This window comes from Balaenoptera physalus (assembly GCF_965194825.1).
Source record: "Balaenoptera physalus genome assembly, chromosome: 15".
Lineage (NCBI taxonomy): Eukaryota > Metazoa > Chordata > Mammalia > Artiodactyla > Balaenopteridae > Balaenoptera > Balaenoptera physalus.
This window is the reverse complement of record NC_138894.1, coordinates 45,126,867-45,154,297: the sequence shown is the minus strand read 5'-3', so window position 1 is coordinate 45,154,297 and position 27,431 is coordinate 45,126,867. Positions and strand designations below refer to the sequence as shown.

The following is a 27,431-nucleotide window of genomic DNA, read 5'->3' as shown; positions in this document are numbered from 1 at the left end:
AAATACATAAGTGAAATTCTTAAAAAAAAAAAAGAGTGGGAAATAAAAACATTTTCAAAAATTAAGCAATGTAAGAATGTATAAGGCATAGCACGGAAATCCTAAAATAAGCATGAATTACAGAACAGGAAGATTAGAAAGAATGATTTTTAAGGTAGCTACAACTATCTCTCAGTAAAATACATTACTTATAAAGGCACATTTCCCTATAGGAAAGAAAATATTATATCCCTTAAGACAATCCAATAGTCACTTAAAAATAATGTTCAGATACACCCAAGCAAACTCTGTAATAAAAATAACAAACCCACAGCCCAAAAGAACTGTACAAGACAGGAATGATTCCTACAGATACTTTAACATAAATATTTTATACCTTATTGTAAAGACATTTTACACACCACCGCCATAAATACCAAACACAGTTTTATTTATCTACTTATTTATTGTTTTGAAAGATTTTTTTGATGTGGACCACTTTTAAAGTCTTTATTGAATTTGTTACAATATTGCTTCTGTTTCATGTTTTGGTTTTTTGGCCGTGAGGCATGTGGGATCTTAGCTCCCCGACCAGGGATCAAACCTGCATCCCCTGCACTAGAAGGTGAAGTCTTAACCACCAAACTGCCAGGGAAGTCCCTGAACGCGGTTTTATGAAAGTAACAATTTTAGAATAAAAACATTTCTTAAATAGCATGATAATCCACCTGGTTTCTTCTTAACCTCAGTATAACAGCTAAGACCCTAGCAGACATGAAAATCTGGTGTCTTAGTTTACAAATGTAGTCTAATACATCAGAATACTGACAAGCATTTCCACGTGCTTCAGACATACTGCCAACACATAGATAGCCAACAAGATTAAAAGAAATATACACATTTCTAGTTATAGGTACTAACTAGAAATATTACAATAAAGATGTAATGCCACCAATACAGGTTTTTACACACCTGAAAAAGTCGACAACAACAAAAAATTCAGATATTTGACATCAGGTAGACAACACGTAGGCTTTAGGGTTGATTTACTGCTTTCATGTGATGTACAAATAGTCTTACCATTGCCCCCAACCTTGGAATTTCAGAGCCAGAGAGCATACAGTTCAGAACACTTGCTTTATCCTTTTTCTCGTGCTAGCCCTCTGGTGTTTTCCTAATTCCCGCAGTTTTCTAGAATGATCTTTCAGATTTTTCACTCAACAGCACTGGGTCAAATCTCTTCTATACAGGATCTCACTCTTCTCATGTCTCCTCTGCTCACAGAGAGCCGGTCAAAGTCTTGGAGGTGGAAACGAGTTGCCAACTGATTTACCATTTTCCTTAGGGTAAGAAATGCTGAAACAACTTGGAAAGTAAGGAATATAGTGAAGATGATATGTACTGCTTTTTCCAAGGGCAGATTCGTTAGGCCTTCGTTAAAGAGCAAGAACAGAATTAAAGGCAACTGCAGTAGAAGGCTCAAAAGCCAAAAGCCAGCCAACTCAGGAACCTGCAATGACACACGTGATGAGTATCAGATCAGTGAAGTACAGTCTTCTGTTTGTATCCATAAGCAAATGATACTACTTGATGGCACTACTGTGAACATACATTTTGAGCTCTGTAAATCAAAAGGAGTACAACATGGTCCTTGTCCTCAGAAAACTTACAGTCTAGACAGGAAGAGAAAACTTACTTATGTGACAGTCCTAGAATACTATAGTGAATAATGAAATGCACCACTTAGCATTATAGACTAAATGCTACAAGAAATAAGACAAGAGGGTAAGTAGGGTAGGTAAAAGACAGAATTCAAGGAGGTAGGCTTTTAAAGCTGGGTAGAAGGAGGAAGAGGCAAGAACTTAAGTAAGCAAAGATGTGGAATGAGTATGACTGGGAAACAACACATCACCTGGAATGGATGCTTGGATTAGGAAAAAGCAAGAAATACAGTGGGACAGGCTCGGACAGGCCCTTATGAAGGGCCTGAAAGAACACAGAAATCTTTAGGGATTATCCCTAAATTCTGGTAACTGTAAATGCTTAGGCAGCATGATGATTCAGAAAACATGAGCCTTGCAGAGGAAATGAGTTTATCATTTTCCCCCATTCTCTTATTCAGGATCTAAATAATCATGTTTAATTGACCAAGTATTTTCAAGACTGGTGAGAAGAGGGAAAACTATCACTTCTTAAGTGTTTACTATGTTCAGGTACTTTACATAAATTACTTAATCCTAACAAACCTGTGAAGTAAATATTTCCCCAATTTTATATGTGAAGAAACCAAGGCTCAAGAGATTAAGCAAACAGACCACAGTGACAGATGTGGTGAAGTTGGAGCTAGGCCTTAACTACAGGCCTTTGCTCCTTCCACCACATCTCACTGCCTTTTCCTTGTTAGGAAAATCTTACTGCATTTATGTGTAGCACTGAGAGAAAGGAAAGAAGAGCCTACCTTCTCCTGCAGGTTCCCCATGTAGCCCAGATACAACCTGATAGCTTCAATTAAGGTTATTAGGATGATAACGGTGACCACAATGAATTTGTAGTAATCAGGCAAGATTGAATACTAAAAAAACAAAAATAAACATGTACATAAAATCTCACATATAGTAAGACTGACCTGAGATTTTAAAAAAATATGAAGAACTTTAATTTTATTGACAATGTAACAATGCCAGGGATGGCACAAGAGACCTCAGCAGAAGTAGTAAAGTGTAGATTTACCTTCATCTGAAGCATCATAATGCTGCTCACCCACCAAAGTGGGAAAAAATAAGTGTTAAAATAAAGTGACATCTGCAATGCCAAACTGGAAACCATTTCATTATCTACAGAAGAAAGAGAGAGAAAAGGAACAAACGCTTAACCCTGGTCTCTGCCCTATACGTCCTTTAGTTCCTTAGAATTAATAACCATAGCATCAGCTTAACGAAACTCCAAATTTTAAGCCTATTTATAATCATTGACAGTGAAAGGAAATAGTCATCATAATACTATTTAGTTCCTATGTTGGCTACTTGGGGGGTATGTTTCATATTTTTCAATTACATTATCATTTTCCCATTACAGTCTGCTGACTTTTTTGCATACTACTGGTATAAATTGAATGTGGAATATCAATATGAATCCTACTGAGCAGATAACAATAATAATCATTACCTCTTTTGTAGAGTTCTGTGTAAAGAGCCTATGAAATGAACACATAAAATACATAACAACTAATCTCTCACATATAAACTAATCTCATGCAAAATCTAATCTCCCCAAATTATAATTAAACAGACACCCCTTTTCAGCATATCCTAATCCTACCTGTTCATTCATATCCAATTCAATGCCACTTTTTCCATAAATCCTTTCTCGAGCCCATTCCCCCACTCCAGCAGAAATCTCTTTCCCCTCTAGGTACTTATCACTCTAACCTGTGTGTAAGAAGTGTTAGCAAACAGCCACACTCCCCTCACTTGAGACACAATCTGGTTACTGAAGAGACAATGAGCTCTGGAGTCCAAGTAAACCCGGAGTTCCCCAAACTCCCTCAGAACTCTAGATGCCAGACTTGGAATAAATTATTTAACCTCTTTGAGCCTTAATTTATTCACCTGTAAAACAGTAACATTAAAATTACCTCACAGGTTACTTGTGAGGATTAAAGACAATATAAATTACTTCACCCTAGCACTATGCCTGGCACTTAGTAGGCACTCAATAAATATGAGTCCTTTTTCCTTCTCTTTTACTTATACACAGGCTCATTGTAAGCACAGACCACATTCTACCCAAACTTGAGGCCCTCACAGAACCTAGCATCTTGCTTTACACATGGAAAATACCAAATATGCATAAGCAGAAAGAATGAATTAATGAATTCATTAACGAATGAATGAAAACATACTATTATAAGGGCATTACCAGTGTAGCCATTCATGATACATGAGTTTCACTTATCTAAGGCTGATTACATAGTACCTTTTGCTCTCATATAAGGGAGAAGGGTCCTAAATTAAGAATTTGATTTTAAAATTGGGCCCTACAAATGCATCCTAAATTTGACTAAATTCCAACAATTTAAGAGCAGATATATATTTTGAAATCCACTGCTCTAAATGAAAGAATTTACAAAGGCTCTAAAATAAATATATTTTTAAAATTTATTTATTTATTTATGTATTTTTGGCTGTGTTGGGTCTTCGTTGCTGTGCGTGGGCTTTCTCTAGTTGTGGCTAGCGGGGGCTACTCTTGGTTGCGGTGTGCAGGCTTCTGATTGCAGTGGCTTCTCTTGTTGCAGAGCTCTCACTCTAGGCGCGTGGGCTTCAGTAGCTGTGGCACACAGGCTCAGTAGTTGTGGCTCGCGGGCTCTAGAGCGCAGGCTCAGTAGTTGTGGCACATGGGCTTAGCTGCTCCGTGGCATGTGGGATCTTCCCGGACCAGGGCTCGAACCTGTGTCCCCTGCATTGGCAGGCAGATTCTTAATCACTGCGCCACCAGGGAAGCCCCTAAAATAAATTTCTTAAAAACAGATTTTTATGTCTTTTTCTCCGCATCTGAGTATTTTATATCTATTGTTTAATAGTTTTAAAATATAAGATAATCATGGTCTCTCACAGCAAGGTTTTTCCTTTAGCTCCAAGAATATCCCTGATTATTATGTCTACTTTTGCTTGCACCCATTTATTAAATTACCACTGATAAAGGAATGCATTCTTACAGTCTGTTAAATCTGAAGGTAACTCACTTGCCTAGGATTTTCTCATAACAATAGTACAACTCTTGGTCAGCTGCGGTCATAATACACGCTTGCAATTACAGTACAAATAATCAAACCTAATTCAGATCCACAAGGAAGAAAATGTGGAAAAATAGTGGTAAATTAGTTAAGCTGAAAATTTTAATATCTTTAGAGCAAACACTGTCGTCAAATTTTGCAAAGCAGTTTTTATGTTAAGAATTTTGTACATGAGCATCTTAAGAGTTATGCTATGTCTATATTTCAGCAGATCAAACTTACCATCATGCAGTTGAAAATCAAGTTAATACGTAAATTAACCTTGAAAGCGCAAGACATGAATTTACTAAATTCTGCAAAAGTACAAGTTGACTTCTGTAAACGGAATTTAAATTAAAACATTATGTAATATAAATCAGGGGTGGGCAAACTACCAGCCAGCTGCCTGTTTTTGTATAGCAAGTGAGCTAAATATGTTTTTTCACATTTTTAAATGGTTGAGGAAAAAATATCAAAGAATAATAATATTTTGTGACACTGAAAATCATGAAATTCAAACTTTAGTGTCCATAAATAAAGCTTTATTGGAACACTGCCATGTCTATGCAATTACCATTACCTATGACTGCCACAGAGACCTACGGCCTGCAAGTTCTAAAATATTTACTATCTGACCCTTTACAGAAAACCCCTGATACTTTACATCATCAGATTTTAGTGCCTTGACTTTAGAATCAAAAACGTAATAACCTAATTTTTCACATTATGTTTTTCTCTGTACATCCTAAATCAAGACCAGGCCTAAATTGAGAGGACAGGCAAGTAATCAGGGTGCAAATTTGAAACGATGGGAAATGACTTTTCTTTGCCCCCTTTAAAAAATCCCTAAACCAAGCAAGAGGAAAAGATTTCTATTTCCCAGCACAGTTCAGTGATAAAAGCTGCGTGGGTTTGGTTGACAGTATGTTGTCTATCATGATTTAAGAGAGGGAAACTGTTTTGCAGAAAACTGTTTTGCGTTGTCACTTGTCATGTTGAATGTAGCATTGTGGTATTTTGTTACTTGATTTAGGGCAAGAGGTATAAATAGGGGATGGGAAGGAGAACGCAGGGAGAGTGCGAGTTTTGTTGAAGGCGTTGCTAGAGTGGCAGTTGCCACTCTGGATTGGATAGCGTTTAAAATAAAACTTCTTTCCATGTCTTCTGCCAGGAAATGGACCTGTGGTGGAAAGTACTTGTTCTGCTAGGAAAGGAGAAAAGGAAAAGATATTTTACTGGGGTAGGGGATAGTAAATGGAAAGAGGAGATTGCCTGGGCTGTTTCCACTCCACCCTGGCCAGAAAAGGCAGGGCGAATGCCGTAGAGGAAAAGCAAAGTCGGCCTTCTCAGCCTTCTCGGAGGGCAAGGGACCGGACGCGGGCTGCGAAGGCGGCTTTTACATTCTTTTTTGAGGAAGGCCGGCGCCACCTCAGCCGCCCCGCTTGCAATTAGCCGGCCAGGCCGCAGCGCTATCAACCCGGAACCGGCTGGGTTACTGGGCCGGGGTATCTGGTCCCCATCTCAGCCCCATCCCTCGGCCTGGCCCCTCCTCTAAGGAGCTTCCCGCACTGCGGAGAACCAGCTGAAGGCGAAACCGCCATCTTAGGTCTGGGCAAAATCCGGCTGCTCCAAAACTCGCCAGGTCTCCCGAGGGCCACACACCCTGCGCTGGGCCTCCGCCACTCACCCGGACCCTCGTTATACTCCGGCCCGGTCCGGCTGGAGTCGCTGAACACGGTCCGGCTGAAGTTTCCCAGCCTCTGGCGGACCGGATCTGGCAGCTCCATGCTCTGGCCTTGGTACCGCTCACTGCTGCGTCTTCGGGCGCTGTGGTGCTCTGAGGTTCCCACGGCAACCGGGAGGCGAGGGCGCTGGAGGCCCGGGCGCACGCGCGGCCGCACTGCACGGCCGAGGCGTGGGGCTCCCTGGAAGGGAGAGGAGTGCGGGAGAGCCCATTCTTGCGGAGCGCCTAGCCAGGTGCAAAACCGCGGATTCCTTAGTCCTGTTTTAAGCTCCACCATTTTAACAACGAATAAAAATAATAATAAATGACCTGGGGTTGGACTGTGATACAAGGAGCTCTAACAACCTTGCCAGTGGGATGCAACCTTTCTGGAAGGAAATGCAGAATGAAGGCAGAGCTTATAGAACGTTCATGACCCAGTAGCTTATACGTGTTTGTGTGTGTGTGTGTGTGTGTGTGTGTGTGTGTGTATACACACACATACTCTCTTCTAGGAATATATGTTATTATATACTAGGAATATTTCATATATATACATGCCACACACACACAACTCTCTTCCAGGAATTTATGATATTATATTTTATATATACACACCATATATTACATATATATATTTGATGGAATACATTGCAGCAGTTTAAAAACACGCCTGCAACGAATTTTTTTTTTTTTTAATTTATTTATTTTTGGCTGCGTTGGGTCTTCGTTGCTGCACACAGGCTTCTCATTGCGGTGGCTTCTCTTGTTGCAGAGCACGGGCTCTAGACATACAGGCTTCAGTAGTTGTGGCTCGCGGGCTTTCGAGCACAGTCTCAGTAGTTGTGGCACACAGGCTTAGTTGCTCCGAGGCATGTGGGATCTTCCCGGACCAGGGATAGAACCCAGTCTCCTGCACTGGCAGGCAGATTCTTAACCACTGCGCCACCAGGGAAGCCCCGAATATTTGATAATATGGATTAACTTTAAGTAAAAATAAAAAACCAGAAGTAAAACTAAATAGGAATGAACCTAATTTAGTAAAATGTGTGTGTAAATATGTGGGAAGCAGAGAGGGGGAGGAGATGGCACAAGCACTGCGGCTTCAAAAAAAGACTAGAAGGAAATAATCCAAAATGTTAATAGTAATTTCTAGGTAGTAGATTATGGATGATTTAAAAATTTTAAAACATTATGTATTTTCTGGCTTTCTCTCAAATAAGACATATTTTTAAAAAAAACTATTTAGGTATAATACATATACAGAAAAGGGCACAAACCGAATATACAGGTGTAACCAAAACCCAGATCAAGAAACAGAACCTTACCAGCACCCCCAGAAGCTCTCCATGCCTATTCCCTTACAGTGACTAACCCTCCACTTCTAACCGACCTTTCCTGACTTCTATAGCATAGAATAGTTTTGCCTATTTTTATTCTTTATATAAAAGTAATCATCCAGTAAGTGCTTTAAAAAAAACACTAGCTCTTTGCCCTCAAAATTATTCTTATGAAATTCCTTCATATTGTTAAGCATAGATTCCTTTTCCTTGCGGTGTGGCCATACCACAATAAGTTTATCCATTCTACTGCTGATGAGCCTCTGTGTATTTTCTAGTTTGGAGCTACTATCAATAGTGCTGCTTTTGGTGAAAATATGCTTTGTGGTGAACATATGCATGCATTTGTGTTGAACTTGTTTCTAGGAATGAAATTGTTGGCTTATGAGGTACAACCCAGCTTTAATAGATACTGCCACTTTTCCAAAGTGGCTGTACCAATTTCTACTGCCTCCAGTGATATATGAGCATTTCTGTTGCTCCAAATCCGTCACCAGCACTTGTCATTTTCCATGCTTTCCTCTTAGCCATTCTGATGGGTATGTGATGAACAGTATTATTTTTACAATATAAAGAAAAACCACACATATTTATATAAATGTCAAGAGGAAGGTATGGGAGGAAATCGCTATATGGGTAGAATTTCAAAATAATTCAACAAATGTTAATTGCATTCCTACTCATTTTGGGGCATTGTCTTGGGCTAATTAAGGATATAGTCCCTCCCCATCAAGAAGATCAGCCAAGCGAGAGACGTGGAAACAAATAAGTACACTATATTTTAGTAAAGGAACATAGATGAGGAAGCAATTAATTCTGGTTGGGGGTGTCAAGAAAAAGCTGGCTAACTTCTGCTTCTCTTCAAGGTGGAGCTCAGCCCTCAGCACCTCCAAAATGGCTTCTAGGACCTCCCTGAAGCTGGTTTAAGTGCCCTCCTCTGTGTTTCTCAAAGCATATTCTTCTGTGTTACTTTGGTCACAGTGCCAGTCACGCTGTACTACAGTCTATTTATGTCTGTTTCTCTTGCTAGTCCACAAGCTCTTTGAGGTCAGGGATGGGCTTTCATCTTTATATCCTGAACACTAGCACAATGCCTGACCTAGAATAGGGACTAGATAACCATTGAATGAATAAAGGGAATAAAAAGTCTAAAGACCATTCCCCTATCTTCCCATTTCTAGTTCAAAGACTTAGCCAGCCTTCACTCTGTAGAATGGAGAATTGATGTATTAAAACACAGTTAACTATAGCAACCAAAACAATTTTAAACTTAGCAACAAAGAGTCAATTTTGATCTATTAAATTAACCAAGATTTTTATAAAGAGCACAGTGGAGCAGGAAGCCTCATGCTCTGCTGACTGGATTAGAATTTGAACAATCTCACTGAGGAAAGCAATTAACAATGTGTACAAATTGCCTTAAAAATACTCCTGCCTTTAACAAACTAATCCAGATTTTAAGTTCTATTTTGGGGAAATAATCATAAAAACAAAGTTTCATACTCCAAGATGTTACTTCTAACATTATTGATTTTAGTTAAAAAAAAAAAAAAAGAAAAAAGGTGGGGGGAGCCTTTGAAATGCCCAACCACAGGACCTAGTTAAGCAGATTATGATATTCATGGTGAGGTGTTGGACTGTAGTGGAAAGGATGCCTTTGGAAGCAGAGAGAGCAGTGTTCAAATCCCCTCAAATTCTCACTTCACCACCTAAGAGCTATGAGGTTGCTTTCAAACCTTTGTTTTGTAAAGTGAGGCTAGTGCTAATTTACTGTTATGGTTGATGTAAAGATTATATCATTAAGTAAGGCTTTCTATAAGTGATAGCTATCATTGACACATCTATTAAAATGATATTTGTGAAGAAGAAATACCTATAATGGAGTGAAATCATGCTAGCATTTAATTTTCTGAATTCAACTGTATCTGTGAGGCAATACCTCTATTGCTTTCCCAGTGGATGCAATTAACCATAAAATGGTCCATGAGTGTTAACCAAATTTGTCAAAAGCCTGTGTGAATTCTTTTTTTTTTTTTTTTTTGCATGCGTGAATTCTTTTAAAGATTTTTTCCTAGCATTGAAAAAAAAAGTAACGTATCTTGTTCAGACTGCAATTATTTCATCAAAATTCTGGAGGAAAAATTGATCGAATTATGGGTATTTTTACTTTTATTTATTATTCAAATTTCCTACAATAACCATGCATTTCATAGTTTGAAATAAATCTTATTAAAAATAGAGAGGAAGAGGCAATGATGGTACAAAAATAGAGAAGAGTTTTGAGAGGAAAAACTTGTGGTTTGGAAAGAATCCTGCCATTATTGATGTCACAAGTGGTCCGAAGGGCTCGAAAAACTTTCCAAATATTACTTTGTTAGTTTATTCTCACAATATTTATAAAAAACAATCACACTGGTGAAATACTGCAGAACAAAGAAGGGAATCTACTTTTGTGGAATCAAGAGATTAGTATAATTTGGGTTTCCCATATTCTAAACCTATTACTAAGGATCTAAAGAGAAGTATGGAGTCTCCATTCTCAAAATCATGGGAATCATTTCCAGCAAGATTAATAAATAACCCTGTAGAAGCAGCCACATAGAATAGGGAGATCAACTCAGTGCTTTGTGACCACCTAGAGGGATGGGATAGGGAGGGTGGGAGGGAGACACAAGAGGGAGGAGGTATGGGGATATATGTATATGTATAGCTGATTCACTTTGTTATAAAGCAGAAACTAACACCATTGTAAGGCAATTATACTCCAATAAAGATGTAAAAAAAAATTAATAAATAACCCTATAAAGTTAAACTGTTTACTTCTTTTCTTTCTCTTTTAAAGAGACAGCCTTTATTTTAAGGATTTTTATGTTGAGGAATTCAAAAAGTGGTAGGTTTTTGGAACCTATTGATCTGTATTTAAAAGATACAGATCAGGGGCTTCCCTGGTGGCGCAGTGGTTGGGAGTCTGCCTGCCAGTGCGGGGGGCGCGGGTTCGAGCCCTGGTCTGGGAGGATCCCGCGTGCCGCGGAGCGACTGGGCCCGTGAGCCACGGCTGCTGGGCCTGCGCGTCTGGAGCCTGTGCTCCGCAATGAGGGGCCGCGATGGTGGGGGGCCCGCGTGCCGCGGTGGGGAGTGGCCCCCGCTTGCCGCGGCTGGGGAGGGCCCTCGCGCGGAGGCGAGGACCCAGCACAGCCAAAAATAAATAATAAATAAATAAATTTAAAAAAACAGACATGGGAACATACTATACCATGCATTAAAAAAAAAAAAAAAAAAGATACAGATCAATCTGTTGACAAAGATTCACCAAAAATAATTTGAACGAGTGGGAAATTACAGTTAATACTACTGAAACCTACTAAAATAATTCCAGGACATATGGTTTATCCAACATAACGATACTTCTAAGTGCTGTGACTGATATGAAACTGACTGCTTCTTACTTTTCTGAACACACAGTGGTATAATTAACAATATTCAATCACTTCTGTTCTTTCCCAGTTAAAAAACTAATATATTCTTCTCTTTAAATGTTTTTTACATATACAATTTTAATATTTTCGTTCAATAGTGGTGTGGTTTAAGAGGTTTTTCATTCACGAGTCAAACAACAATCCACCCAAAGGGAAATGATAGTCTATAGGCTCATAGTGCAAATAAAGAGTTTGGGAATGCAGCAACTGACATTTCTAAAATACAAAACAGATAAAATTCTAAGAAGTTACATGCAGTAAGCTCAACTAAGCATCTGGCCACAGAACTAGAACTTTTGATAATTTTACTGGTGATTTCAGTGGGACTCCAGATGTTTCCAAACTCAACTTGAACTCTCATCTTAGGCTTTGTATTTTGCTTTTCCAGCTTCACTAATGACACAAACGTGATTCAAATCCCTGAAGTATTCATTATAGTCAAGGGCATATCCTACAACAAACTTGGCTAGAATTTCAAATCCAACAAAGTCTGGTCTGTATCCAACACTTCGAGGGGTCCTTTTCACCAGCAAGCTTGCAACCTTAATCATTTTTGGATTATGCTGCTTGACCAAGGAAAGCAAGGTTTTCATTGTTTTGCCAGTGTCAATTATACCTTCCACAATCAACACATTCTTTCCAGTGAAAGTTGAGAGATCATCTTCACCAATTACTTTTATGTCGCCTGTTGACTGGTCATTACAGTAGCTCTTCAGTCTGATAAAATCTAGAGTCATAGGAATGGATCTACCACTATTTCTCTTCAGTAGTTTGATGTAATCCAGCAGGTCAGCAAAGAATTTGTAGCCCTCTTTGAGCACACAGAGGGCCACGGTGTGATGGCCTCCCATCTCCTTCTTCACATCTTGAGCAAGACGTTCGGTCCTGTCCATAATTAGTCCATGAGGACTAAACACCTTTTCCAAATTCTCAGAATAATGATTAGGTATATAAAATAAATCTAGGTCATAAGCTGGTTAGTTATTGCTAATCACGATGCTGGGGCTGCAGATCGCCATAACAGAGCCGGCTGACCCGCCGGCTGAGGGCAGTTTGGGCTAAACTGTTTACTTCTTACACCAAACTTGATGGTCAGAGTAATAGCTACTTCTCCAATAATTGCTTATTGTATTTCATTGGGATTTAATTACATCTATGGTTTACTTTCCTAAATATGTATTTTCACAAAAATTTTGAGCCTTGGGCAATGATTTGTTTCTCTTTGACCAGAGGCAAAGTTGTTTGGTAGTAACATGTTACCCTATGTGACAAGAAACTGATTTGGGGAGTTATTAAATAACTTAATTTAAAATTACCTCTTACTATAATAAAGGTATAAATTCTTTCCACTTGATACTAATAAAGAGTTTAGAAACAATATTTTAAAGTGAACATGTTAATCAATTTATTGCCTTAAAATGAACTGTGAGAATTCCCCGGTGGTCTGGCGGTTAGGACTCTGCGCTCTTACTGAGGAGGGCCTGGGTTCAATTCCTGATCAGGGAAATAAGATCCCACAAGCCGTGCCACATGGCCAAACAAGCAAACAAAAACTGTGAGATATTTATAAGAATTTAGATAAAATTTAAAGGTAAGTTATATGTGGGCACAATATCCTTAGATATGATTCCACATCAGCATCCACATTTAAAAAATCTTATTCTATACAGACAACTTATATGGCTCAATATCAAAAAACCAAATAATCCAATCAAAAAATGGGCAAAAGACCTAAATAGACATTTCTCAAAAGAAGACACACAGATGGCTAACAGGCATATGAAAAGGTGCTCAACATCGCTAATTATTAGAGAAATGCAAATCAAAACTACAATGAGGTATCACCTCACCCCAGTCAGAATGGCCATCATCAAAAAGTCTATAAATAATAAATGCTGGAGAAAGTGTGGAGAAAAGGGAACCCTCCTACACTGCTGGTGGGAATGTAAATTGGTGCAGCCACTATGGAAAACAGCATGGAGGTTCCTCAAAAAAAACTAAAAATAGATTTGCCATATGATCCAGCAATCCCACATCTGGACATATATCTGGAAAAGATGAAAACTCTAATTCAAAAAGACATGCACCCCAATGTTCATAGCAGCACTGTTTATAATAGCAAAGACATGGAAACAAACTAAGTGTCCATCAACAGATGAATGGATAAAGAAGATGTGGGATACACTCAGCCATAAAAAAGAATGAAATACTGCCATTTGCAGCAACATGAATGGACCTAGAGAATATCATACTAAGTGAAGTAAATCAGACAAATATTATATGATATCACTTATATATGGAATCTAAAAAGTAATACAAATGAATCTATATATAGAACAGAAACAGGCTCACAGAAAACAAATTTATGGTTACCAAAGAGGAAAGGGAGGGAGGGATAAATTAGGAGTATGGGATTAACAGATACAGACTATTATACATAAAATAGATAAGCAACAAAGCTTTACTGTATAACGCAGGGAACTATATTCAATATCTTCTAATAACCTATAATGGAAAATAATCTAAAAAAAATAATTGAATCACTTTGCTGTATACCTGAAACTAACACAATATTGTAAATCAACTATACTTCAGTTTTAAAAAATCTTATTCTAAATTACCTGAAGTGTAATCTTATAATCCTCAAATTGCTAATGAATAATAAAAAAGCTTTTGGAATCCCAAATATAATATATTCTATTCACAACACTTTTCAAAGGTTTAAAAGAAAGAACCAGGCTATGAATTGCATAGAAAGTCAAACCTCATGAAAGGAATTTTTCTTACTATATTAAGTGATATTTTAAGGCTGACTTTAATATTTTGTCTTCAAAGACATACCCATTGAGCATTCTTACTAGAAAGTTCTTTCCCTTTAAAAATACTGTGTATATTATAGTTTTTTGGTTCTGTGACATTTCTTTGTGTTAGATTACCCACACTCTTCATATGCTATAGCAAGCAGCTGCTCCATGCGTCAAACCATGTGGGAAATGAGAATGACAAACCCAGGGAAGATCAGTAAAGCAAAACCTTTAAGGAAACCTCAGATCTGTCAAGTGAATTATGTTGCTGATTAGGAGCAAGTGGCCATTTTACTGAATAAGTAATAAGTTCCATTTTTAGTGTGATAGTATTATTGTGCTAATAATACTTTTTATATTGCACTGTAAAATGTGCATTATGTCCCCCTTTCTAAAAGGAAATTAATCCTTACCTTTTAGTGACTGTAATAAAATATTTCTCCCCCTCCACTAAATATTTTTTTTAAAACAGAAACAAAAACTCTTTATTAAAAAAAACAACAACCAGAAATTGTGATTGACCAGAAAGGTAAAGATACACGATCATATTTAAATTATTCTACCTAATCAGATCTACAATGTTTGATGGTTCTGGAGGGCAAAATGATGTGCCAGGAATATCATTACATCTTCCTCCAACATACAGATATTAGAAAAGAAAACAGATGAAGTCTCTATCATTTTCTTGATTTGTTTTACTTATTTTTATAAATAATACCTCACCAGTAAGTTAATCTTTTTTATCACATTTTTTTAATTCAAACAGAAAGTCACAAAAATTGTAATCATCCTCATCAGTTCACTCAGTCCCATGTAATTAATTTCTTTTTCATCTTGATCTTTTGTTAGCACTTTTATGAATTCATCAGTTTTCCATTAGAGTTCTGAAAATGCTTATTCATTCAGTTCAGCAGTATAGTCAGTTACCAGAAACCTGTACTTGTCAGAGCCTTTTCCATGAATTCCTTGAAGATGAAACCCTTTTATAGGAACATTTTTGCAAAAGCATCAGAGTACACCGAGAACTGTCTGTAAATGACAAACGACTTTAAAATGACCACGGTTAAAGATTTGATGAAAGTTCATAATAATGCAATTGACAAGGAAATTTAGTTATTTCTGACGTATACATTTTAAAGTAATAACTACAATTATGACTTATAACATTATACCAGAACATATAAGATTTTTAGGAATTTCATGTAATGTCTGAAACATTTATATTAACATATTTCCATACAAATAACCCAAAGAAAGTTTAGTATTAGTTTTTTTTTTGTTAATTCTTGAATTTTATTTAATTTATTTTTTTATACAGCAGGTTCTTATTAGTCATCAATTTTATACACATCAGTGTATACATGTCAATCCCAATCGCCCAACTCATCACACCACTATCCCCACCCCCCCATGGCTTTCCCCCCTTGGTGTCCATACATTTGTTCTCTCCATCTGTGTCTCAACTTCTGCCCTGCAAACTGGTTCATCTGTACCATTCTTCTAGGTTCCACATACATGCGTTAATATACGATATTTGTTTTTCTCTTTCTGACTTACTTCACTCTGTATGACAGTCTCTAGATCCATCCACGTCTCAACAAATGACTCAATTTTGTTCTTTTTTATGGCTGAGTAATATTCCATTGTATATATATACCACATCTTCTTTATCCATTCGTCTGTTGATGGGCATCTAGGTTGCTTCCATGACCTGGCTATTGTAAATAGTGCTGCAATGAACATTGGGGTGCATGTGTCTTTTTGAATTATGGTTTTCTCTGGGTATATGTCCAGTAGTGGGATTGCTGAATCATATGGTAATTCTATTTTTAGTTTTTTAAGGAACCTCCATACTGTTCTCCATAGTGGCTGTATCAGTTTACATTCCCACCAACAGTGCAAGAGGGGTCCCTTTTCTCCACACCCTCTCCAGCATTTCTTGTTTGTAGATTTTCTGATGAAGCCCATTCTACCTGGTGTGAGGTGATACCTCATTGTAGTTTTGATTTGCATTTCTCTAATAATTAGTGATGTTGAGCAGCTTTTCATGTGCTTCATGGCCATCTGTATGTCTTCTTTGGAGAGATGTCTATTTAGGTCTTCTGCCCATTTTTGGATTGGGTTGTTTGTTTCTTTAATACTGAGCTGCATGAGCTGTTTACATATTTTGGAGATTAATCCTTTGTCCATTGATTGTTCTGCAAATATTTTCTCCCATTCTGAGGGTTGTCTTTTCATCTTGTTTATGGTTTCCTTTGCTGTGCAAAAGCTTTAAAATTTCATTAGGTCCCATTTGTTTATTTTTGTTTTTATTTCCATTACTCTAGGAGGTGGATCAAAAAAGGTCTTGCTGTGATTTATGTCAAAGAGTGTTCTTCCTATGTTTTCCTCTAAGAGTTTTATACTACCTGGTCTTACATTTAGGTCTTGAATCCATTTTGAGTTTATTTTTGTGTATGGTGTTAGGGAGTGTTCTAATTTCATTCTTTTACATGTAGCTGTCCAGTTTTCCCAGCACCACTTATTGAGGAGACTGTCTTTTCTCCATTGTATATCCTTGCCTCCTTTGTCATAGATTAGTTGACTATAGGTGCGTGGGTTTATCTCTGGGTTTTCTATCTTGTTCCATTGATCTATGTTTCTGTTTTTGTGCCAGTACCATATTGTCTTGATTACTGTAGCTTTGTAGTATAGTCTGAAGTCAGGGAGTCTGATTCCTCCAGCTCCGTTTTTTTCCCTCAAGACTGCTTTGGCTATTCGGGGCCTTTTGTGTCTCCATACAAATTTTAAGATTTTTTGTTCTAGTTCCATAAAAAATGCCATTGGTAATTTGATAGGGATTGCATTGAATCTATAGATTTCTTTGGGTAGTAGAGTCATTTTCACAATATTGATTCTTTCAATCTAAGAACATGGTATATCTCTTCATCTGTTGGTATCATCTTTAATTTCTTTCATCAATGTCTTATAGTTTTCTGCATACAGGTCTTTTGTCTCCCTAGGTAGGTTTATTCCTAGGTATTTTATTCTTTTTGTTGCAATGGTAAATGGGAGTGTTTCCTTAATTTCTCTTTCAGATTTTTCATCATTAGTGTATAGGAATGCAAGAGATTTCTGTGCATTAATCCTGTATCCTGCAACTTTACCAAATTCATTGATTAGCTCTAGTAGTTTTCTGGTGGCATCTTTAGGATTCTCTATGTATAGTATCATGTCATCTGCAAACAGTGACAATTTTACTTCTTTTCCAATTGTATTCCTTTTCTTTCTTTTTCTTCTCTGGTTGCCGTGGTTAGGACTTCCAAAATTATGTTGAATAGTAGTGGTGAGAGTGGACATCCTTGTCTTGTTCCTGATCTTAGAGGAAATGCTTTCAGTTTTTCACCATTGAGAATGATGTTTGCTGTGGGTTTGTCGTATATGGCCTTTATTATATTGAGGTAGATTCCCTCTATGCCCACTTTCTGGAGAGTTTTTATCATAAATGGGTGTTGAATTTTGTCAAAAGCTTTTTCTGCATCTATTGAGATGATCATATGGTTTTTCTTCTTCAATTTGTTAATATGGTGTATCACATTGATTGATTTGCATATAGTGAAGAATCCTTGCATCCCTGGGATAAATCCCACTTGATCATGGTATATGATCCTTTTAATGTGTTGTTGGATTTTGTTTGCTAGTATTTTGTTGAGGATTTTTGCATCTATATTCATCAGTGATATTGGTCTGTAATTTTTTTTTTGTAGTATCTTTGTCTGGTTTTGGTATCAGGGTGATGGTGGCCTCATAGAATGAGTTTGGGAGTGTTCCTTCCTCTGCAATTTTTTGGAAGAGTTTGAGAAGGATGGGTGTTAGCTCTTCTCTAAATGTTTGATAGAATTCACCTGTGAAGCCATCTGGTCCTGGACTTTAGTTTGTTGGAAGATTTTAAATCACAGTTTCAATTTCATTACTTGTGATTGGTCTGTTCATATTTTCTATTTCTTCCTGGTTCAGTCTTGGAAGGTTATAACTTTCTAAGGATTTGTCCATTTCTTCTAGGTTGTCCATTTTGTTGGCATAGAGTTGCTTGTAGTAGTCTCCTAGGATGCTTTGTATTTCTGTGGTGTCTGTTGTAACTTCTCCTTTTTCATTTCTAATTTTATTGATTTGAGTCCTCTTCCTCTTTTTCTTGATGAGTCTGGCTAATGGTTTATCAATTTTGTTTATCTTCTCAAAGAACCAGCTTTTAGTTTTATTGATCTTTGCTATTGTTTTCTTTGTTTCTATTTCATTTATTTCTGCTCTGATCTTTATGATTTCTTTCCTTCTGCTGACTTTGGGTTTTGTTTGTTCTTCTTTCTCTAGTCCCTTTAGGTGTAAGGTTAGATTGTTTATTTGAGACTTTTCTTATTTCTTGAGGTAGGCTTGTATAGCTATAAACTTCCCTCTTGGAACTGCTTTTGCTGCAACCCATAGGTTTTGGATCGTCGTGTTGTCATTGTCATTTGTCTGTAGGTATTTTTTGATTTCCTCTGATTTCTTCAGTGATCTCTTGGTTATTTAGTAACGTATTGTTTAGCCTCCATGTGTTTGCGTTTTTTACGTTTTTTTCCCTGTAATTTATTTCTAATCTCATAGCGTTGTGGTCAGAAAAGATGCTTGATATGATTTCAATTTTCTTAAATTTACTGAGGCTTGATTTGTGACCCAAGATGTGATCTATCCTGGAGAATGTTCCATGCGCACTTGAGAAGAAAGTGTAATCTGCTGTTTTTGGAGGGAATGTCCTATAAATATCAATTAAATCTATCTGGTCTATTGTGTCATTTAAAGCTTCTGTTTCCTTATTTATTTTCATTTTGAATGATCTGTCCATTGGTGTAAGTGAGGTGTTAAAGTCCCCCACTATGACTGTGTTACTGTCGATTTCCTCTTTTATATCTGTTATCAGTTGCCTTATGTATTGAGGTGCTCCTATGTTGGGTGCATATATATTTATAATTGTTATATCTTCTTCTTGGATTGATCCCTTGATCATTATGTAGCATCCTTCCTTGTCTCTTGTAACATTCTTTATTTTAAATCTATTTTATCAGATATGAGTATTGCTACTCCAGTTTTCTTTTGATTTCCATTTGCATGGAATATCTTTTTCCATCCCCTCACTTTCAGTCTGTATGTGTCCCTAGGTCTGAAGTTGGTCTCTTGTAGACAGCATATATATGGGTCTTGTTTTTGTATCCATTCAGCTAGCCTGTGTCTTTTGGTTGGAGCATTGAATCCATTCACGTTTAAGGTAATTATCGATATGTATGTTCCTATGACCATTTTCTTAATTGTTTTGGGTTTGTTTTTGTAGGTCCTTTTCTTCTCTTGTGTTTCCCACTTAGAGAAGTTCCTTTAGCATTTGTTGTAGAGCTGGTTTGGTGGTGCTGAATTCTCTTAGCTTTTGCTTGTCTGTAAAGCTTTTGATTTCTCTGTCAAATCTGAATGAGATCCTGGACGGGTAGAGTAATCTTGGTTGTAGGTTCTTCCCTTTCATCACTTTAAATATGTCATGCCACTGCCTTCTGGCTTATAGAGTTTCTGCTGAGAAATCAGCTGTTAACCTTATGGGAGTTCCCTTGTATGTTATTTGTCATTTTTCCCTTGCTGCTTTCAATAATTTTTCTTTGTCTTTAATTTTTGCCAATTTGATTACTATGTGTCTCAGCGTGTTTCTCCTTGTGTTTATCCTGTATGGGACTTGCTGTGCTTCCTGGACTTGGGTGGCTATTTCCTTTCCCACATTAGGGAAGTTTTTGACTATAATCTCTTCAAATATTTTCTCTGGTCCTTTCTCTCTCTCTTCTCCTTCTGGGACCCCTATAATGCAAATGTTGTTGTGTTTAATGTTGTCCCAGAGGTCTCTTAGGCTGTCTTCATTTCTTTTCATTCTTTTTTCTTTATTCTGTTCCGCAGCAGTGAATTCCACCATTCTGTCTTCCAGGTCACTTATCCGTTCTTCTGCCTCAGTTATTCTGCTATTGATTCCTTCTAGTGTAGTTTTCATTTCAGTTATTGTATTGTTCATCTCTGTTTGTTTGTTCTTTAATTCTTCTAGGTCATTGTTAAACATTTCTTGCATCTTCTCGATCTTTGCCTCCATTCTTTTTCCGAGGTCCTGGATCATCTTCACTATCATTATTCTGAATTCTTTTCCTGGAAGGTTGCCTATCTCCACTTCATTTAGTTGTTTTTCTGGGGTTTTATCTTGTTCCTTCATCTGGTACATAGCCCTCTGCCTTTTCATCTTGTCTATCTTTCTGTGAATGTGGTTTTTGTTCCACAGGCTGCAGGATTGTAGTTCTTCTTGATTCTGCTGTCTGCCCTCTGGTGGATGAGGCTATCTAAGAGGCTTGTGCAAGTTTCCTGATGGGAGGGACTGGTGGTGGGTAGAGCTGACTGTTGCTCTGGTGGGCAGAGCTCAGTAAAACTTTAATCCACTTGACTGTTGATGGGTGGGGCTGGGTTCCTTCCCTGTTGGTTATTTGGCCTGAGGCAACCCACCCCTGGAGCCTACCTGGGCTCTTTGGTGGGGCTAATGCCAGACTCTGGGAGGGCTCAAGCCAAGGAGTACTTCCCAGAACTTCTGCTGCCAGTGTTCTTGTCCCCACAGTGAGCCACAGCCACCCCCCGCCTCTGGAGGAGACCCTCCAACACTAGCAGGTAGGTCTGGTTCAGTCTCCCCTGGGGTCACTCCTCCTTCCCCTGGGTCCCGATGCACACACTACTTTGTGTGTGCCCTCCAAGAGTGGAGTCTCTGTTTCCCCCAGTCCTGTTGAAGTCCTCCAATCAAATCCCACTAGGCTTCAACGTCTGATTCTCTAGGAATTCCTCCACCCATTGCCGGACCTCCAGGTTGGGAAGCCTGATGTGGGGCTCAGAACCTTCACTCCAGTGGGTGGACTTTTGTGGTATAAGTGTTCTCCAGTCCATGAGTCACCCACCCAGCAGTTATGGGATTTGATTTTACTGTGATTGCACCCCTCCTACCATCTCATTGTGACTTCTGCTTTGTCTTTGGATATGGGGTATCTTTTTTGGTGATATCCAGTGTCTTCCTGTCAATGATTGTCCAGCAGCTAGTTGTGATTCTGGTGTTCTCACGAGAGGGAGTGAGAGCACGTCCTTCTACTCTGCCATCTTGGTTCCTCCCCTCCACTAAATATTGATACATCTTACACCCTCTTGCTTGTTTTATTTTTATTTATTTATTTATTTTTGGCTGTGCTGGGTCTTCGTTGCTGCGCACGGGCTTTCTCTAGTTGCGGCAAGCAGGGACTACTCTTCGTTGCAGTGCGTGGGCTTCTCGTTGTGGTGGCTTCTCATTGTGGAACATGGGCTCTAGGCACGCGGACTTCAGTAGTTGCATCACGTGGGCCCCAGAGCGCGTGGACTTCAGTAGTTGTGCACAGGCTCAGTATTTGCGGCTTGTGGGCTGTAGAGCATGGGCTTAGTAGTTGTGGTGCGCAGGCTCAGTAGTTGTGGCTCGTGGGCTCTAGGGCACAGGCTCAGTAGTCATGGTGCGTGGGCTTAGTGCCCCACGGCATGTGGGATCTTTCCAGACCAGGGATCGAGCCCATGTCCCCTGCATTGGCAGGTGGATTCTTAACCACTGGACCACAATGGAAGCCCCTGTCTTGCTTGTTTTAAACAGTGGTTTTGTGCTTTTAACAAATAGTATACTTTGTCTTCAATAACATACTATACATTGCTTAGTCATGTTCAATTATGATCCCCAGTCACATCAAAATTGTAAGGGCAGAAATCTTATAAATGGACAATTTAGTATGAAAATGATGGGTGTACACATAGGTAAAAGAGTTCAAATAATTAAAATGATTTATTATATTTATATAGATAAATAACACAACTCTCCAAATTTTCTTGAAGGTAAATTTGCTTTGCAAAATAGAAAATCATTGCAATTTTTTCCTATATCCCATTCCTTTTCCTATTATATTTTTAGTTAATACAGAATTGTTCTTTTTTTTTTTTCTTCCAACACATGCTGTGAAGATTAACCGAACTTCCAGGTCGTTGGAGACAAGTGTAATAGGATGTCAGCAGGGATGTTTCCTGGGCCCTGGCTAAGTTCCAATGCTGTGCACAGAAGGAGATGAGCTCACATATTCTAAGTTCAGGGACCACCTGTCGTTAGGCCAGCCCACCTATGGTTAGGCCAAGAAATGTAAATACAGGGAAACAGCCCAAACACCAAACATCCCCCACACCACCCCATCCCTACTCCCTGAAGTGTAAGGAAAGGGTGAGTAGAGAGAAGGTTAGCTTTTTGTTAAGTAGAATATTCATAAGGTTACTCTATTCCCTCTCTTCACCCCATTCTCACTGCAATAAAGGAGATGGAGGCACTTCTTCCTCTCAAAATCTAGAGAAGAGCATTCAAGAGAATTGCTTATAAAGTTTAGAGATGCCCAACCTTCCCCCTCTCCTAGGTTGGAGACTGGTGATTGTCTCACCTCTGATCTCTCCTGGACCGGCAGAGTGCTCAATGTTCTAGGAAAAGGAGAGGGGGCAGTAGAGAGATGATCTAGATGAAGGAAGGGGCACCACGGTCACCCACATTGCCCCCTCCAAGAGAGGCTGCTCACTGGACCCCTTGTGGAGGAGGTCAAGTAGATGCAAGATATGCCTCAAGGAACTGGGCAGCAGGGAGGCACCCCAAGGACCTTCAACAATGAAGGAGCCAGAACTTGGATTCTCTCCAGTTTAGAGAGCACTGAAAATCTGGCAGGGTTAACTAGAGAAGCAGCAGCATCCGAAAGAGAGGGAATTACCATCTTCCTACTGGGGAACCACATAAGATAGCCACTTCCTCATTTCTCCTCTTGCCCTGACATTAGAAGCAAAGCACTGGAAAGAAGGAGATGGGAGGATATACAGAACAGAGCGCTCCTGCCCTCAAGCCTCTCTGCCCCTCGCTCCCATCCCCCCCCCACACACACATACTCCAAGCCACTAGCAACAGACTTGTCTGCCTTTCTCTGGAGGGAAGGGAAGAAAAATAGTTTTAATTCAGTTTGAAGCTTAGTAGAAAATGAACAGAATTGAACCTTACTTGCCAGAATGAGATGATCCTAATAACTTGAAGAGGTGGATAAATAGAATTGAGCCAAGGTGTGATGAAGAGAGTTGACACCCAGCAAGAAGATTGCAGGGGCAGAGCACAATTTGTGGGGGAGATTATTGGAAAAATAAAGCCATTTCATATTTATAACCCAATGAATTGCGAGTCCTCAAGGAAGTAGTTACAAAGTCAGATAGAGTTCTAATTTTTACAGGGGAGTGGGATGATCAATCCTGAACAACACAGACTGGTGAGAGTGATATAAATCCAGGTAAATTACAGTGGTTTTATTCTTTTCTCTTAATTGAAGTATAACATACGTACAAAAAAGTATACAAATCATAAGTGTAGAGCTCCATGAATTTTGACAAAGTATACCCATCTGTGTAACCGGCACCAGATCAGGAAATAGAATGCTATCAAGAGCCAGAAACACCCCCACGTGTCCCCTTTCAGTCATTATCCTCCTCCTCTTCCTCCTCCTCAAGTCACTGCTATCTTGATTTCTATATGTGTAAGTTAATTTTGCCTGATTTTATTTTTACATAAATGAAGTCCTATATTATGTACCTTTTGTGTTTACTTCTTTCATTCAACGTCACATTTGTGAGATTCATCTACGTTGTTGTGTGTAGAAGTAAATGGAAATCTTCCATTTTCATTGCTGTGTAATATTTTGCTGTTTGAATACACCATGAATTTTATTCATCCAAATGGTAATGTACTTTGGGTTTTTTTCCCCCAGTTTGGAGCTATTACAAAGAGTGCTCCTGGACTTAGTTGCTAATATTTTATCTAGGACTTTCACATCTATGTTCCTGAGAGAGATTAACCTGTAATTTTTCTTTCTTGTGATGTTCTTGCCAGCTTTTGGTACTACAGTTATACTGACCTCATACAATGGTTGGAAATATTCCTTCTTTTTCTGTTTTCTGGAAGATTTTGTGTAAGATTCATGTTTTTCCTATCGTGTTTTGAAAAATTCACCAAAGAAGCCATCTGTGACTAAAGTTTTCTTTGTGGGAAGGTTTAAAATTATAAATTTAATTTAAAAAATTTTGGGGGGCTTCCCTGGTGGCACAGTGGTTAGGAATCCACCTGCCAATGCAGGGGACATGGGTTCGTTCCTGGCCCGGGAAGATCCCACGTGCCACGGAGCAACTAAGCCCGTGTGCCACAGCTACTGAGCCTGTGCTCTAGAGCCCGTGTTCTGCAACAAGAGAAGCCATGACAATGAGAAGCCCGCGTACCGCAGTGAAGAGTAGCCCCGCTTGCCTCAACTAGAGAAAGACCACGCACAGCAACGAATACCCAACACAGCCAAAAATAAAAACAAATAAATAAATATTTTATTTAAAACATTAAAAAATAAATAAATAAATTTTAAATTGAAATATAGTTGATTTGCAAGGTGTTAATTTCTACTGTACCGCAAAGTGATTAAGTTATATATATGCATATATGTGTATGTAATGGAAAAGAATACAAAGAATGTATATATATGTATATACCTATATACATACATATACATACACATATATACATATATACATTCTTTGTATTCTTTTCCATTATGGTTTATCATAGAATATTGAATATAATTCCCTGTGCTCTACAGCAGGTCCTTGTTGTTTATACATTCTATAATATAATAGTTTGTATCTGCTAACCCCAAATTCCCACTCCATCCCTTTCCCACCATGAATTTAATTTTTTAATAGATAGAACTACTTATATTTGCTATTTCCTTTTTGTCCACTCCGTTAAGTTGTATATTTCTAGCAATCTGTCCATTTCATTGGCATGCAGTTGTTTATAATTTCATCTTATTATTATATCCTTTTTAAAAATTGAGTTGTAATTGGCATGCAACATTATAATAGTTTCATATATTTAATATTGGCGTATATTGCAAAATGATCGCCACAATAAGTCCAGTTAACATCCATCACCACACATAGTTACAAAATTATTTTCTTGTGATGAGAACTTTTAAGATTTACTCTTTTAGCAGCTTTCAAAAATCCAATACAGTATCACTAACTATAGTCACCATGCTGTACATTATATCCCCATGACTTATTCATTTTATAACTGAAAATTTGTACCTTTTGATTCCCTTCCCCCTTTTCACCCTTCCCCCACCCCTTGCCTCAGGTAACCACCAATCTGTTCTTTATATCCATAAGCTTGTTTTTTATGTTTGCTTGATTTCTTAAATTCCATATATAAATAAGGTCATATTTATTTATCTTTTTCTGTCTGACTTATTTCACTTAGCATAATGCTGTCAAGGTCCATCCCTGTTTTCACAAATGGCAAGATTTCATTATTTTTTTATGTCTGAGTAATATTCCAGTGTGTGTATATATCACATCTTCTTATTCATTCATCCATCAGTGGACACTTAGGTTGTTTCCACATCTTGGCTATTGTAAATAATGCTGCAATAAACATGGGGATGCATATATCTTTTTGAATTAGTGTTTATATTTTCTTGGATAAATACATAGAAGTGGAATTGCTGGATCAGATGATAGTTCTATTTTTAATATTTTGAGGAACCTCCATACTGGTTTCCATAGTGGCTGCACCAATTTACATTCCCACCAGCAGTGCACAAGTGTTCCCTTTTCTCCACATCCTTACCAACACCTGTTATTTCTTGTCTTTTTGATAATAGCTATTCTGACAGGTGTGAGCTGTGTATTCTTAATGCTGACAGGATCTATACTGATGTCTCTCCTTTTCTTCTTGGTATTGGTTATTTGTACCTTCTTTGTTTTTTTCTTGATCAGTGTTGACAGGGGTTTGCAATTGTTTTAGTCTTTTCAAAGAACCAATATTTGGCATTTGGTTTTCTCCATATTTGTCTTCTGTTTCTTAATTTCTTTTCTAATCTTTATCATTTCCCTCTACTTTCTGTGGCTTTCACTTTCTTTGAATATGATTTTTTAGATAGATATGTAGATCATTGGTTTTCAGGTTTTCTTATTTTTAATATGTACACTAGAAGTTATAAAATTTCCTTTAAGTTTGGCTTTTACTAAACTCTACAAATTTTGATATGTAGTATTTTTCTTACCATTTTGTTGAAAATATGTTCTAATTTCCATTGAGATCTCTTCTTTGACCCATTGGATATTTAGAAGTACATTGTTTTTATTTCTGAACACTAGGGAACTTCTAGTTATCTTTTTATAATTGATTTCTGGCTTTATTCCATCATAGTCAAATAATTTAATATTATTCTAATCCTATAATATTTGTTGAGACTTGCTTTATTGCCCAGCATATGGTCAATTTTAATAAATGTCTAGGTACACTTGACAAGACAATGTTTCCTTCAGTTGTTGGATGCAATGTTTGGATGGTTAGTTTATGTGTCAGCCTGACTGCACATCACTTAGGTGATACCCAGATAGCTGGTAACACATTAATTCTAGGTATGTCTGTGAAGGTGTTCCTGGAAGAGATTAGCATTTGATTCAGTAGGCTGAGAGAAGAAACCCCCCTCACCAATCCACTGGGGCCTGAATGGAACAAAAAGGGGAAGGAAGGGTGAATTCACTCTCTCTGTTCTTGGGCTGGAACATCCATCTTTTTGTCCTCAGACATCAGAGCTCCTGGTTTTCAAGCCTTCAGGCTGAGACTGAATTGTACCACTGGATTTCCTGATTCTGCAGCTTACAGATAGCAGACTGTGGGACTTCTCTACCTCCATAACTCTGAGTGAGCCAATTCCTATTAAAAAAAAATACAAACATACATACATATATATGTATATACACGCACACAAGTTGGCCCTTGAACAACACGGGGGTTAGGGGCACCGGCTCCCCACGAAGTCAAAAATCCATATATAACTTACAGTTTGCCTTTCTTGTATGCAGTTCCTCAGAATCCCTCATTCTGCATCCTCAGATTTAACCAACCACGGATGGTGTGACACTGTAATATTTACTACTGAAAGCAATCCACCTGTAAGTGGACCCATGAACTTCAAGCCTGCATTGTTCAAGGGTAAACTCTATCTATCTATCTATCTATCTATCTATCTTTCTTTCTTTCTATTAGTTCTGTTTCTCTAGAGACCCCTGACTAATGAAAGTGTTCTATGTAGGTCAGTTAGGTCTTGTTTGTTAAATGTTAGTTAAATCTTCTATATTTTGATTTTTTTGTCTGTTTGCTCTATCAGTCACTGAGGAAGGTATGTTAAAAACCTT

The 27,431-nt window shown here is 38.1% G+C and overlaps 1 protein-coding gene, 1 long non-coding RNA gene and 1 pseudogene across 3 annotated transcripts in view; 1 reads left to right on the top strand and 2 right to left on the bottom strand.

Annotated features, from left to right (window-relative positions):
• Window positions 1–133: 133 nt before the first annotated feature.
• Window positions 134–6,618, bottom strand: TMEM17 (transmembrane protein 17). Its single transcript, XM_082426664.1, has 4 exons — window positions 6,438–6,618; window positions 2,710–2,813; window positions 2,438–2,551; window positions 134–1,489 (listed from the first exon to the last, which is right to left on the bottom strand). Exons 1-4 carry the CDS (start codon window positions 6,535–6,537, stop codon window positions 1,211–1,213), a joined length of 597 nt encoding a protein of 198 aa, XP_082282790.1. The 5' UTR covers window positions 6,538–6,618; the 3' UTR covers window positions 134–1,210.
• A 4,701-nt stretch (window positions 6,619–11,319) lies between these two features.
• LOC309643684 (hypoxanthine-guanine phosphoribosyltransferase pseudogene) lies at window positions 11,320–19,546 on the bottom strand (annotated as a pseudogene). Its single transcript has one exon. The product of its transcript is annotated as a hypoxanthine-guanine phosphoribosyltransferase pseudogene (transcript).
• Window positions 19,547–19,644: 98 nt separating this feature from the next.
• LOC309643728 overlaps window positions 19,645–27,431 on the top strand; it is a 106,299-nt gene continuing 98,512 nt past the window's right edge. Inside the window, exon 1 of the long non-coding RNA XR_014254035.1 lies at window positions 19,645–20,178. This is a non-coding gene — a long non-coding RNA (uncharacterized lncRNA). The remainder of the gene's footprint in view (window positions 20,179–27,431) is intronic.

Excerpts from the sequence above, each read along its gene's own strand:
- TMEM17 (XM_082426664.1), bottom strand. The coding sequence starts at position 6,537 with ATGGAGCTGCCAGATCCGGTCCGCCAGAGGCTGGGAAACTTCAGCCGG. Across the intron at positions 2,814-6,437 it reads GGAGTATAACGAGGGTCCGG|ATAATGAAATGGTTTCCAGT; the intron begins GTGAGTGGCGGA and ends TTTCTTCTGTAG. Across the intron at positions 1,490-2,437 it reads TGGGGAACCTGCAGGAGAAG|GTTCCTGAGTTGGCTGGCTT; the intron begins GTAGGCTCTTCT and ends GTGTCATTGCAG.